The sequence below is a fragment of the Colletotrichum karsti genome (assembly GCF_011947395.1).
Source record: "Colletotrichum karsti strain CkLH20 chromosome Unknown Scaffold4, whole genome shotgun sequence".
NCBI lineage: Eukaryota > Fungi > Ascomycota > Sordariomycetes > Glomerellales > Glomerellaceae > Colletotrichum > Colletotrichum karsti.
The window spans coordinates 31,262-45,691 of record NW_024065904.1 but is presented as its reverse complement, the minus strand read 5'-3'; the positions used below and the strand labels follow the sequence as shown (position 1 = coordinate 45,691).

The 14,430-nt window shown below is 56.5% G+C and overlaps 3 protein-coding genes across 3 annotated transcripts; 1 reads left to right on the top strand and 2 right to left on the bottom strand.

Moving 5' to 3' along the window:
- Positions 1–1,206: 1,206 nt before the first annotated feature.
- On the top strand, positions 1,207–4,430 carry CkaCkLH20_01564 (WD repeat containing protein pop1; the record flags this gene model as incomplete). Its single annotated transcript, XM_038884283.1, has 3 exons — positions 1,207–1,563; positions 1,636–4,266; positions 4,323–4,430. The coding sequence occupies 3 exons, from the start codon at positions 1,207–1,209 to the stop codon at positions 4,428–4,430; spliced, it is 3,096 nt and encodes a 1,031-aa protein (XP_038749983.1).
- Positions 4,431–4,970: 540 nt separating this feature from the next.
- Positions 4,971–7,374, bottom strand: CkaCkLH20_01563 (uncharacterized protein; the record flags this gene model as incomplete). The annotated part of the gene is made up of 2 exons (XM_038884282.1): positions 4,971–7,121; positions 7,177–7,374. The coding sequence occupies 2 exons, from the start codon at positions 7,372–7,374 to the stop codon at positions 4,971–4,973; spliced, it is 2,349 nt and encodes a 782-aa protein (XP_038749982.1).
- A 2,256-nt stretch (positions 7,375–9,630) lies between these two features.
- On the bottom strand, positions 9,631–11,466 carry CkaCkLH20_01562 (uncharacterized protein; the record flags this gene model as incomplete). Its single annotated transcript, XM_038884281.1, has 2 exons — positions 9,631–11,217; positions 11,401–11,466. The coding sequence occupies 2 exons, from the start codon at positions 11,464–11,466 to the stop codon at positions 9,631–9,633; spliced, it is 1,653 nt and encodes a 550-aa protein (XP_038749981.1).
- Positions 11,467–14,430: the final 2,964 nt, after the last annotated feature.

Here is a 14,430-nt window from a genome sequence, read left to right as displayed (position 1 = left end):
GACGTGAAAGAAGGACGAGAACTTTGTTTGGCTACCATGTTGATAAGTGCAATCACGAGTAGTATGTACTTTTCCATACAAATTAGGCGTGGTAGTACTTGGGTGGGTAGGTTTGTTTCTTTTGTTTTTATTTCGTGTTTTTCGATCTGCCCGGGCTGATGTAAGCAGGAAGCCCTGTTATTCAGGTACCTTAGGTACCTGCCTCAGACTTCCAGCCTGCCACTGCACTGCGGGCACCGCACTGCTTCCATTTGGTCTTCCGTCACAGCCATTCCACCCACCGCCGCTGTCACTGGCATTCCCGACTCTCTCACTGCCAACACGCAAACTACAATGAGATACTGAGTACGAAATACGTATCAAGCTCTTCAACCTGCATTCTTCATCCCTTTCGACTTGGACTCGACTCGACATTCCTCCGTCCCCGGCATTCTAGCCCTACCTACCTTACCCTAGACCTCGTTCTCGACCTTGAGACTTGACTTGACTGAGATGGAGTGAACTGAACTGAACCTGAACCGAACTGATTTGGACCCCGTCTGTCTCTCCTCGCCGCCATTTTCACCTCTTGTTACGCTTTCCCCCTTCCACTTACGTCTGCGGCTACATTGCTCGAAATTTAATACCTAAGCCCTTTAACCCGTTGCTGCGTTGCGGTGTGCTGCTGGATTGCGTCGCGCCTGAGAATACGTCCGCTAACTGGGTCCTTATTCGCGGCAGTGACACACACCTCACCTCAGTTACAGCACTTTTCACAGTCGCCTGCGCGTCTACCTCACTGAAAAAAATTGCGAGTCGTGTTCGCCCTTCCTCACCTTGTCGCGCTGTTCAGTGTCAGGTCAGGGCTGCCCGTACACTACCGGTACCTTACCCATCCCCGTCCGCGCTGTATCCGTACCCGACCTACGCTGCACGCAACCGCTCCCGCACCGCTCTCGCGACAAGGAAAGTGGTGCCTTGCCCGTAATCCCGCCCGCCACCTTCTTCCACCCATCTGGAAAGTCCACCCACTCTCAAACCTGGGACACTCACAGAACACAACCACCACCACCACCACCACCACCACCACCTCCCGTCTTCTCCATCCACCTGAGCCGAACCCTTCGTTCCGCCTCCCCTCCCGACACTTCGACATCGCCGTAATACTCTCCCTGCTATTCCTCTCCATCTAACATTCGCAACAACCTCTCGACCGTGTCACCCGCCATGACGCCCTCGCCGGGTCCGCCGTCCAACGCCGTCGAGGTTCATCGGCCTCGATCCAGCCAGACCGTTTCCTTCTCCGTCGACGAGAAGAACAACATGACCGCCTCCGACTCGTCAAGCCTTCAGTACCACGTCTCCGAGTGTATCGAGACCACCACGACCACAACAACCACCACCACCAAGCGCACTTTCCCTCCCGTCTACCTTCGCGATGTGAGACCGCTCCACGAACTCGACTCCAAAGAGTACCCTCTCGCCTCGAAACCTCTTCCTCCCGAACTCGCAAACTTCTCCTTCAGATTCTCCGCCCCTTCCTCCTCCGATGCCACCAACGACGACCTTTTCGTCCCCACAAAGGTATTTGCCGTCTTTGTCTCTCCTTTTTGCCTCGCCTCGCCTCCCTGAATGCTGACGTTTCGTCTTTTGCAGCGCAAGACCCCCCTCGCCGCCGACAGGCAATCCGCCGGCCTCCTGAAAGAAGACGAGTCGAGTCAAGAGTCCCCGAGACGCACCGAAAAGTCCCCCTCAGACGCGAGCCAGAGGAGATCTCGTCGCTCTGCTCCTCGAGACACTTCGCCTACCTCCCACACCGCGTCCCCCCTTCCCTCAAGGCCGTCCAGAAACCCAAGGTCAGCCGCCCTGTCCTTCACCGAGGATACATCACAAAGACTTCGACGCCACCTCTCCAGAGGCAAACAAACCGGCTGCCTCGCCACCCCAGATACCTCCGAGATTGCGGCAACAGGCTCCGAGCAACGGCTCGCCCGTCCCCGTCTTCAAATCTCCCGCCAGAGCCACACCCCGGAGTCTGGTCCCAGCCAGACGAACCTACACGACGCACCGAGCCCCATAGGCAGCGATGCACTCACCGCCTTCAGCAGCAACGTAGCGACTCCTCCCATCACCGATGCCGATGCCGAGCCCTTTGCTGATGCCGACGAGTCCCTGCAACAATCCATCCGTGCCGTTGGCCACCGGCCATCCATCGACGCCGTGGCTGCTCAGGATGCAAGCCTGCCTAGTCCGAGACTTTCGCCCACACTCGCCGCCGCCCAGCTGCACTCCAGGGACTCCGACGACGAAGAGGAGGACTCGACCCAAAGCAGTGCTCTCACCAGACGAAACCCCAGCTTCAGGAACCAGTCATGGCTCCACGAGTCCCAGATCACCGACGACGGCGGCTATGCCTCCGATCTTTCCATGGTGGCCGACGACAGCACGTCCCAACTCGACAACCTTGACGCTCACACCGCCATGCTCGACGCACGCACCATGATGGAAAGATTCGACGCCATGCCTGTCGAGATGAAGAGTTTCATCATGTACAACTTTCTTCGCCGCTGCCCCAGAAAGACACTTCGCCTCGTCTCCGATGTTGTTACTCCGGCCTTGAAGTGCGACTTCCTCAAGCAGCTCCCCCTCGAACTGAGTTTCCACGTGCTGTCTTTCCTCGACCACCGCGACCTTTGCCGAGCTGCCCAGGTATCGAAACACTGGCGTAACATTGTAGACACCAACGAGACGGGCTGGAAGGAGTTGTTCGACCGCGATGGCTTCACGCTTCCTCCGGGTGAACTCATGAAGGCCATTTGTCATGGCTGGGGATGGCAAGATCCTGTCGGTGTCATGGGTGCTGAGGTTGACCTGAGCCGTACGAGCCGGTTGAATTCCGCGGATAGCGAGTTGACCAAGGCTGTCGTCAAGCCAGACCCCACGATCAAGCTCCGCAGCTCGAAGCGCAAGCGGGGTATTAACATTCCTGGCAGTGACCGATCGAAGCGCAGAGTCAGCGGCCAGGACGCGGCCCGAAACGAAGCGATGCAGGCGGAAGTCAAGCAGCACAAGTCAGAGGGGCCACTCTCGGCTGCTAATGCCGCAGCGGCTGCCGTGCCCAACCCGCAGCTGGGCATGCCCAGTTTGCAAAAACTTCACCTTTTCAAGTCCCTCTACCGACGTCACTACATGATCCGTCAAAGTTGGACCAGCGGCAAGGTCAAGCCTGGACACGTCGCCTTTGCGGCCCATCCTCGTCATGTCATTACCTGCTTGCAGTTCGACGAAGACAAAATCATCACCGGTAGCGACGACACTCTCATCCACGTCTACGACACCAAGACCGGTAAGCTCCGTAAGAAGCTTGAGGGACATGAGGGCGGGGTCTGGGCCCTGCAATACGAGGGAAACATGCTGGTTTCTGGTTCCACCGATCGATCCGTCCGTGTTTGGGACATCGAGAAGGGCTTCTGCACCCAGGTCTTCTACGGCCACACTAGTACTGTGCGCTGCCTGCAAATCCTCATGCCCACCGAAACCGGGAAGACACACGACGGTAAGGCTATCGTGGCGCCCCAGAAGCCCTTGATCATTACCGGATCTCGCGACAGCCAGCTCCGCGTCTGGCGCTTGCCCGAGGTTGGCTCCAGGAGGTACATCCAGACCGGTCCTCCAGCCAATGACACGGACTGCCCGTACTTCATCCGGACCCTCTCTGGTCACACTCATTCTGTTCGCGCCATTTCTGCCCACGGCGACACTCTTGTCAGCGGAAGCTATGACAGCACCGTCCGAGTCTGGCGCATCAGCACTGGCGAGTCTCTTCATGTCCTCCACGGCCACTCTCAGAAGGTGTACAGCGTCGTCCTGGACCATGAACGTAACCGCTGCATCTCCGGTTCCATGGACTCGCTGGTCAAGATCTGGGACCTCAACACCGGTGCATGCCTTCACACCCTCGAGGGACATAGCCTTCTTGTCGGCCTGCTCGATCTTCGCGACGAGAGGCTTGTGTCGGCGGCCGCCGACAGCACCCTGCGCATATGGGACCCTGAGAATGGCAAGTGCAAAAATGTGCTGACGGCTCATACGGGCGCCATCACATGTTTCCAGCACGACGGCCGCAAGGTCATCTCGGGCAGCGAGAAGACGGTCAAGATGTGGGACATTCGTACTGGCGAATGCGTGCAGGACCTTTTGACAGACCTCAGTGGAGTCTGGCAGGTCAAGTTTGATGAGCGACGGTGTGTGGCTGCTGTCCAAAGAGACAGTCTGACCTACGTCGAGGTATGTATTTCCGCGTCGTCGAACGAGTAAACATCACGCTAACTGCCCGATTCCAGATCCTTGACTTTGGTGCTGTCCGCGATGGCAAGCCACCCGAAGAGCTTGGCCAGCGCAAACTTCTCAACGAACCAGAGGTCCGCGCGCTGTTAGCCGAAGACGCGTAACGAGCAACGAGGGAGTTATATGGAAGGCACAACGGGAGCTTTTACGAAACAGTATATCACGACGAGAAAACCACAGCATTACAAGGGCAAACCTCACGAGTGCATAATGACATTGGTAGGGAGGGTTTGGATGGGAACATTCATCATCAGGTTCGCGGCGTTCTGAGTTGCGTCAGGTGGGACACGAAAAAATAGGGGGCGTTATCTTTTGTCTGCGCAGAGCGCATATACCACGTCCTTGTATGGTTTAATGTAAATATCGGGTGAGGCGGTCGTCGACTGGACAGGCTTATGGTATGCTTTTCACGCGTTTTTATCTCCGGAAAAAAAGGAAAAGAGGGAGGCTTTTTGTCTTACACGGCGTAGTATGTAGAGACTGGTCGTTGCACATACAACTTTCTCCACACTTGAAGCAGGCGTGATGTTTGCGAAACTCGAGGCCGTGATGCTTCGTAGCAGTCACGACAACTCAGCGAACCGGAAGAAAAAAACGGCGTGGAATAGAATGCAGTAGAAATTATGCACGACAAAACTAAATCGTCAAATATTAGGTGGTGGCTGAGCGATTTTCGACCATCTCCTGCTCGCTCTGTTGAACGGACTGCCTAACCCGGTCGGCGTTCTCGATGGAGTCTCGGCACGCTGCTTGACATCCCCCTCGACTCCGAACCCGTATCTTTCGGTGCTGCCGGGGTTGATGTCCGTCGGCACAAGACCATACCCCACCCTGGCGCCGGTCACCGGCCGTTGGTCGGAGCCGGGCACCGTTTGGTTCCAAGGCAGTTTCTCGAGTCCGGGTCCGCGCGTTGCCGCGACGATGCTACTGAAGCGCGTGTTCCGGACCAGCCCCTCTTCCCACACAGCTGTGACACCAAAGCCTACACCGACGATTGCTAGGAGAATGGCAACAGAGTATACTGCCCACAGATCTCCGACGCGATAATGGTACCGGTTATCGGTCCGTTCAAGGGTGCAGGGGTGGGCGGTATCGTCACCGAGGTTGTGTCCTGTGACTGAGCTTGTATTCCCAGCCCAGACGACAGCAAGGAATCGAGGGTTGCTGAACATAGACAGGATCACATCCTCGTAGACGGACATCATCTGGGTCATGAGATCATTGACGCCCAGGTAGTTATGTTGATCGATCAACCTGGTTTGGAGTGCTTTCGTGTTGGCTATATTGTTGACCTTGATAATTGTACCGTTGATAAATTGACGGAATCGGTAGGCGCTCGAGTGATAAGCCATCGCTCTGCGGTAACGCTGTACTTGCGTTGGCAGGATATAGTTGGATTCGGGGGTGGCTGTTGTGTTGTCCTGGGTTCCATCATCAGGGCCAAAGACGTATTGGGTGTCGATGACTGGATCCAGATATGTGCGGTTCTTGATAGTTGTGGCTTGGACGAGATTGATGTAGTTGAATTCAACTTCATATTTCGTCTCGTAAAGCACGCAAGTAAATATCTTGGGAGTATAGGCTGTGTCCCAGCCCGGCACGGAAGAGTTCTCGGGCTGCGGCTCTGAGGTGTTGTCGACATGGGCGTAGCCAACCCATAGAACAGGTTCCGTACGAAGGGCACCAAAGCTTCTGTGCCACGGTCCAGGCCTTTTCGGTACTCCGCCGGACAGAGTTTCATTGATCTGAGGGTTGAGGTATTCACCACGAGTGGCATCGACCCTGTACGAGAAGTTGCCGTATGGGACGATCGAACTTGTGTTGAAGGGGGGCACCTCGCCATTCACTTCTTTGAGGTCTGTGCCGAGGCCGTTTGCCACCTCCTGACACTTGTATCCCGGCGCCGTGAAGTTGATCGTGAAAGTGCAATTGAAGCCCAGGCCGCAGATCTGCGAAGCCGCGTTGGAGCGTTCGACTGGTTTCTTGAGCAAGAGAGCGGTGGTGGCAACCTCGTCGAACTGGTCGCTGGATGCGGCGTAATAATCGAAATAGTTGGGATCCGACACCTCCTCTCTAGTCTTGTTCCATATCGACAGGGAGAGCTCACTGAGACCTTTGATCTTGGTCGGCGTTCGCCAGTTGTTGTTGTCTTCCTTGGCGAAGTTAAGAGTGCGAACAGAGGGGCACGTCGTGTTCTTCGTCATCTTCTCGGGCTGCACGGCGAGGGTATCAGAGGTGAGGATCACGACGAGGGGTGTGCACCAGACGTAGAGAGCCAGAACCATGGCCACCCGGGCCTGTTTGAAGACTTCAAAATTGAAGATGGCCGACATGTCTTCCGCCGCGGCGAAGAGGGAGTCGACGGCGGCTAGCGTCAACATCTTTCGGCGCACCGTCATCCAGACGCGCTGGCGGAAGGCAAGGATCACGGCCGATGCGAGACTGGCTTTGCTGAGGAATGCGAGCGCGGCGCCGTACCGGAGCATGCGGAGTTGTTCTTTGGCTTCAATGCCGTGGAGGCCTTGGTAGAAGAAGTGGTGGCCGAGGGCGAAGGCGACGCCCGCGAAGAGGAAGAAGTACATGTTCCATGATGGATGCCAGTACTTGTTGTAGAAGGCGATGTGGCCCGGCGGGTGGTATGTATACGACGCCTGTCGGTTCGTCGGCGGTGGCGGCTGCCATGGAGGGGATCCCAGAAGGGCCGAGTGCGAGTCGATGCGGACTTGCTTTTTCGGCGGCAGGCCTCCGGTGTACGGCGAGCTGAAGCCCGATTGCGACGGTGTGTAATTCGAGTACTCGTACGAATCTAATTGTAACGGCACGGGCCGCGGCCGAGTGTGGTCGACGTACGGGCTGGAGGTCGGGGCCGGGAAGTACGCGGCGGCGCCGGCCGCCCGGTCTGAGAATGAGGGTTGGGGGGATTTGACGGAGGGCGTCGAGGGGGTTCGCGAGTGTCCGTGGAGCGGCGCGAACGGGCTGCCGATCGGTGCCGGCGTCGTCGGTGTTTGGGGGACCGGTTTTCGGGGTAGTTGACGAGCTGGGTGCCATTCTGTGGATGATATTAATGGTATCTCGGAGTATTCCTGCCGTAGACCGAGGCCTTGGTCTTTTGGTTGATTATCCATTTGGAAAATTAGGTATTATCAGCTGGGTAATAGATTCAGGCTGGTGGTTTGTCCACTCGGTAGCGTGATGCTACATGTATGTTCGGCGAAGAGGACGGACGCTGTGGGCGTCGCAACGCATCAATTAGGATATCGGAGGCGATGGATGAATACCGTAAGGACGGCGAAGACTATGCAAAACTGAACGAATGAGGCGGCTATTATGGCATCTGAAACAGACAGACGCCTTGCGGATTGAGGATGCAGTATGTGGACGTCGGTTTGCGGGAATGTGAATACTTCAGCGAGAGACAGGGCTTCAACCAGCAATGATCAGAAAAGGGCAGCAGAAAAGTGGGAAGGAAGGAAACAGTGAAACTAATAAGATGACAATTTTGCGCTCCCTCCCGCCAACGGCGCTGGACGGGAAAGACGACCAACATTGATTTCCGGAGGGGTGGTACATGTCCACAGCTGTGCGTTCTCCCCGGCGTCTCTTCGTCTTCACTTGTGTTGGTGCGATCCTGCTATACCTTGCCCGGGGGCCGTATGCTCGGGGCTGTCACCGGCATCTGCAGCCAAGTTGGCTCAGCTGGAGGTGATGGCGCAGGCCTGGCGTCGGCCGTCACCATCGTTCTGGGTTGGCCGAGGGTTTGAATGCCTCGTGTGATTGGCGTCGCATGGGTGTGGCGGCTGGGTATGCATCTCGATACATGGTAATTCGGGGGCCTGGTCTGCGGTCGAGGGCCAGAGCCTTCTCTGGTCGTCTTTGACACAGGGACAATTCTTGCTGCCTTCGTAGCAATTGCGACCATTGATGGGGTGGGCTTCTCGGCTGTGAAGCTACGATATGACATGGGCCTCGGACTCGGGACATCATCCCAAGCATCCCGTTGCGGTAGGAAGGATGGCCGGGTTTCTTTTGCTCCTCGTGGGGCCGAGGGAGAAGGATGGGTAAGACTGAGTACGTGGCCAGGGTTGTTCAGATGCAATGCAGGGTTTGTGATGAGGTGAGATGACGGAAAAGAGATTTGCGGCGAAGGGGTCCAGCTGTAAGACTGAAGGGCTGCGACGCCTTTCTCCATCGTGTCGGCATCGAAGGTTGAAGAATCCATCCCAATGTAGCAGTGATGGGATGTCCACAACTCCTGCGGCTGCGAGGTCTGGCCTGTTCGAATAACAGAAACATGAGTTCGTCGTGGATGCGGCAAGTTTGAGACCAATTAAATAAAGTCTGAGCTGATCCCAACATCGCGGTTCTTGGGACCGGGTGATGCGGAGAGGGATGTAGCCAGCCGAACAAGATAGATGAGACAGTCGATGAGAAACAAAGAATTGTTTGACATGGAGGGAACCGGCCCAAGGCAGGCTGGGCAGGTTTGGCAAATAGTTTGGTGTAGAATGCATGGTGTGGCTACACTGCCGAGAATTAGTGACTTTGCTAGATGGCTGTCGGCGTCGGTAGCCAGTACAAAGACAGGATGAGAGCGGGAGGAGCTGACATGCATCTTGTGTGCCATATTCGTAATCTGATGCCAGTAGAGCCCTTTTTTGTCTTTCCTCTCGTAGAGGAGGGCGTGTGCTGCGAGGATTAGTTGAGCAACGGCGGCGGGGCTCGGCATCGACTGCATGATTCAACCCGCCCGAACCGTCTTCATCCTCATCCAGCCCTACGCCGCTCTCTCAAGCTGACGATGTGTCGCATTCAACCGAGGTGGCCTTAAAGCACTGCCACCCTGGCGTTCAAATGCAGGTTGACTGACAGGTTGACTGACAGGTTGAACATCATCAGCTTGCTGATCTCGAGTTCTCCCCAGATGATTTCAAGCATGCTCTGACAGATGGACGTAGCCGGTGGTAGAAAGACAATAAATCTTATGTATGCTGCGATAATATCTACCAAAATGAAATTGATGTGTGATCGCTCTAGTTGATGTAACAATTGTTTGTAGGTACGTGTGACCTTTCTGATGATGTTCCCCCAAATAATGCAAAAGAAACCGAGGAAAAAAAAGCCCAAAAACGAGAGCACGAGGGCGAGTTAGTCCAGTCATACCCTGTGCTTGTCCATATCCATTACAATCCCAACTCCGTCCAGGCTGGGTCACCGCCCTAGCCGAATGCATCGTTCTCTCTCTTCGTCGTCATCTATATCGTCTTTTCTGTCGTTTAGTTGGTCGTCTTTCATAGTCTCGTCATCTTAGAACACGAGAGCGGAGACTCTCTCATCTCTTTCCCTGTGTTCCTTCTCCTTCTTCTTGAACAATGACCTGAGCATGTTGTTCTTCTTGGGGCGCGATGCAAGCTCGATGATCTCGTCGTCCTTCACACTCTTGCCTTCCTCAATGGTCAACATCGACACGCGGCCGGTCCGCTTCGACGCCGAGCTTCGGTGACTGCGGTGGCTGCTGGCAACGCTCTCAGCGTCACCCCGCTCCGATCGCGCGATGCTGCTCTTCCGCTCCGGGATCTCCGACTCCCGCATGCTGGCACTGCTGCGGTGCGACCTGTGTGATTGAGTCGAGTGGTGCGACCTCTCGGTCCTTGAGCTGCGGTGCGTCTTGGCAGTGCGGGTTGTACGGAAGCTTCGCTCCGAGCGGGTGTCCGGGTCGCCACGGATGGACCGCGCAGCCTCGGGGCTGATGAGTTCCATGTCGACGCTCTCGTCCTCGCCCATGGGAGCGATCCCGCGGCGCCAGGACTCGATGGAGCTTAGCTCCTCCTCCAGACGCTCATCGAGAACGACGGCCTCTTCATAAACCACGCTGCCCTCACGCGGCTGTGCGTACGGGTCGTATTGCTCGTAGGCGTATTCGGTAGGAGGCGGCAGCGGCGCGGGCTGGGCTTCCATGGCGATGGCATTCGCCATGATGGCCTCCCTTTGGGCCTTGGCGTCCTTGATCTGCTGCACAATCTTCCAGCCACCGAACATGACAACCGTCATGCCGAGAGTTGCACCGGCCGCGATGAGAAACTGAGGCGAGGCGAGGAGGGCGAAGACGGCGGGCGAACCTCCCTTGATAACGGAAAGGAAGGCGGGGGACATGCCCTTCAACAGAGTGGACAACTCGGCGAGAGTAAGAGCCACGGCGGCAGCGGCATCGGGGTTCTTCTGCAGGTGGGCGATGGTGGCCGTCGCTGTGTGCTGGATGCAGTGGGCTTCCTCGAGGAGTCCCTCGACACGGGAAATCAGGCTCTTCGCCTGGTCCTCCTTGGGGTCCAGGTCGGTGCGCTCGGCCAGATCCGGGGGGATGTTGCCGTATGCGAGGTCCATGTCTATTTCCTTCTTCTTCTTGCCGCCCGTCGGTACCGCGGGCGAAGACATTGTGCGGGGGATGTTGGCGCCGCGAATCGTGGCGGAATCGGCGAGACTGTCACTGCATGGTGGGGCGGTTGTGTAGTGGTGCATCGTCGGGCGGCTCATGGCCATATCGCGAGGAGCTGTCTCGGCATAGGGGGAGCGGTATACGGCGGGAGGCGCCCTCGAGGGAGTGACGCTCGACACCTCGGAATGTGTCTTGAGATTGTTCTCGGTCAGGGCTGGCCTCGCGGGAGGATAATACTCCTGGTCCGGGTAATGGGACCGCCTGGAGCGGTAACTCCTGCGGGAGCTGGCGACGGATTGGCCATCATCGTAGGAGAGTCTGCGCTCGAAGGCCTCGGGAGGAAGATCGCGGGATGTGTCGAAGGTTTGGGCTCGCTTGAGTTCGCGGTCGGCCCTGATAGAGGCCTTTTTGTCCTGGTAGTGTGCTTTGGCTTCTTTAAAGATGCCAGCGAGCTGTTTGCCCTGCAAAATCACAAAAGGTGATACGTCAGCTTTGGGCCTCAACGGTCATCTTGGAGTTGTAGTGCGTTTGCATGTTGCAGGTCGAATGTTGCAAAACACGCGGCCAGGCGAGGGCTGAACTTGGAATTTGAGAGGGGCGGTGGGGGGAAATGCAACGGGTGTGAGCCAGAGAGAGAGACTTACGGTACTTATAATCTTTCCCGAGTTGTTGATGATTGTGACCGTCTGCGTGAGGGCCTGCGGTGCCATGATGTTTGAGTATCTGTCACTCGTCCGGTGACAGACTTGACAGAGACTTGTATGTGTAGAGTGTGTGTGATGTCGAAGAGAGCAAAGGTGTGATGCACTCACACAGGCGGTGACCCAGTGTGGTGGTGTTGGTCTTGTCTTAGAGGTGGCACTAGCCGATTTTTGAAGCTCCCGTTCCTTCAAGTGACGACAGGGAACCCAGGGCGGGAGGTTGGTCCAAGAGGGAGCCCGTCCACCGCCAAAAGTCTCTTCACGCGGTGATCGAGGTGCCACTTGGGGGCACTCGGGGCAGTTGGCGGTTCTGGGCGCCGTTCAAGGCAGGGTTCCTCGCTGTCGACGATGCGGTGAAGGAAAGGAGGCCCCTAAAACAACTCCACCGTCAAAGGTTCAAACGGAAGCGAATACCGACTTGGGTGACAGGGGCGGCGGCAGCGGAACGGAAGAGCCCAGAGGAGGGACGGGCGTTGCAAATCGTCTCCACCTCTTCTCTCAAGCCAGTGGAAGGATCTTCAGATCAAAGGCTCCGGGATGTTGGAGATGAAGCTAAAGCCGATGCTAAAGTGGACGACGGCGACGGAAGCTAGCCGGACGGTGAGGCCGTCCCGAGATGTGGAGGTCAGAGAGGTTGGAGATGGAGATGTCGTTTACGACACCGACAAGTAGACAAATGACCAAATGGGCAGATGACGGAATAACGGTGTGAGCATATGAGTATGGGTATGGATATGGATATGTGAGGGTATCGTAAGGTAAGGTAAGGTACGTGTATGTTCCGTATGCGCCCCCCGATGACCGCCTCGATGTGTTGGTTGAGATGGGAGCAAAAGAGCGGGGAGGAAAGTGAAAAAAAAGAGACGCGGAGGAGGGGGGTAATGAACGGGGGGGCTTTTTCGATGAAATACCTGGCAATTGGACATTCATTATGTTATCACTAGATGCGAGCCAGTGAGAATCACCAGTGAAAGAGAAACCTCTTACGCCCAATCGATGCCATTCCGTATATCAACTTTGAGTGAATAACTTCCAGCAATCAGAGCGAAACTTTGAAAATCGTGCCGTGGATTTCCAACCGCAGCCGCGCAGTCGCAATCACAGTCACAGTCACCTCCAATTCTCTGAAAACACCCCTCACTCTCACTCCCCCTCCCCTGAGGAGACGCCGGCCCCTGGCGGCGACAAGACCAGGCCAGACCGTTCAAGGCGAGGCGAGATGCCAGCGATTGGCCGTGGTGGAAACCCGCGACGCCCCTTTGCAATGTTTGGGCGCCGTTGCAGCTGGAAGTTGGCAGCTGGGAAGCTGGCCACCGCCGGAGAACACCTCAGAGTCGACTGGAGTCTGTTCTCGCTCCAGTCGCGGTTGGCTCACTCACTTGTCACTCACTCAATCAATGAGCTTCTCACATGAGATGGGCCAGGCCCACTCACTTCTCAGCCAGCTCACCACTCACCTCACTCCGCGCTCACCTCGCCTTCAGTCCCGGTCCTTGTCCATCTTGTCTCCGGCTTCTTCCCGCCCATTCCGACCAACAGCTTCCCGCCTTCCACCTGGCACCCCTTCACCATCATTTTGGCAATTTGCTGCCTCGGCCGCGCTTGTCTCGTGCCTTTGCCGCCCCCCATTCACCCGCTTTCCAGCCCTCCTCACCGCATCGCGACATCTTCCAGCGCCAGCAGCTCAGCTCAGGGGCTGACATGGCACAACTCACGCGTTTCTTTTCTCAACTGCGTGTCGTTGCCGGTTGGGCTTGGCTTGGCTTGTTAATCCCCGATGGATCCTGCCTGTCCCTGCTGTCCCGTCGCGGTTTCCGCTTTTGGGGTCTTCCTTTCCCTTCTCCTGACCTTCGATATTGTGGTGCGCTGTCTCCTGCTGCATGACGCACCACGCACGATGAGGTCGATGAGGTCGTACAGCTTCATTCCAATCTGAAATCAGATAGCCCTTCCAACCGCGTCCAGCAAGGTACTGCTCACCATTGCAACCTAGCACCCAATGCTGCGTTCCTGACGTCGCGTGTGTACAACACCGACAGCTTGGCCGCGAGCCGTTAACCGTCGAAAATCGTCATGGTGGATTGACTTGCCATTGACGATGAACTGACAGCGAGAACGTGGGCGAGCGGGCGGGCAACTGCGGGGCGGAGGAAACGCCCGAATGCTCCTCTCGGCATCTTCTCACTAACACAAACGTGTCTCCTCCATCTCACTCATCAAACAGCTCACCTCATAGTCGGGCTCCCAGCTCACTTCAACCCACCAGTTCATACCCAGCAATACGGACAAAAAAGCCAAACCATTCCCCTCACTCGCCTATCACCATTAAACGCCAATCTATCCTCCCACCGCGGCTCTTCCCATTGGGTTCAAGTTCCCCTGTCAATCCGCATACTCATCACCAAACCCATCAACTGCAGCCGCCGATCCTGCCACACCACCATCGGGCTCTCCCATACTCTCCATTGGGCTGCTATGCACCCGCGACACCCCCAACTTCACAGCTTCACCCGCCGCCCGTGGTCTCGGTCCTGGTAGATCACCTGTCCGCCGTCGCATGTTCCTGTTTGCCCGTTCTCGCAGCAGCTGAGAGCGCGACACGACAGCAGGTGGCAAGTATCACCTCGCGCGCACAGTCGAACTCAAAACCGGCTTTCCGCTGCGTTCGGGAGTCAAGCCTGTGAGCGATGCAGAAAGCCTCCGACGGATGCTGTTGGTAGACTGCAAAAGTACTTGGCCGGGCTCTTCGCGAAATGTGGTACTGTCGGTCCTCTGTCCTCTTAGCAACCGCTTCACCATATTGGATCCCCGTGGGCCAAGAGGAGGAGCCCTCCATATTGATGTTAACACACATCGGGAGAAGTCTCTCTGTCTGTTGCGCGGTTGGTTGAGCTATGCATATCCCCGCTAACCGCCCATACTGCGACCAGCCTCACGCCTTGGAGCTGGGTCCCGTGACTGGTTTGGAAGATG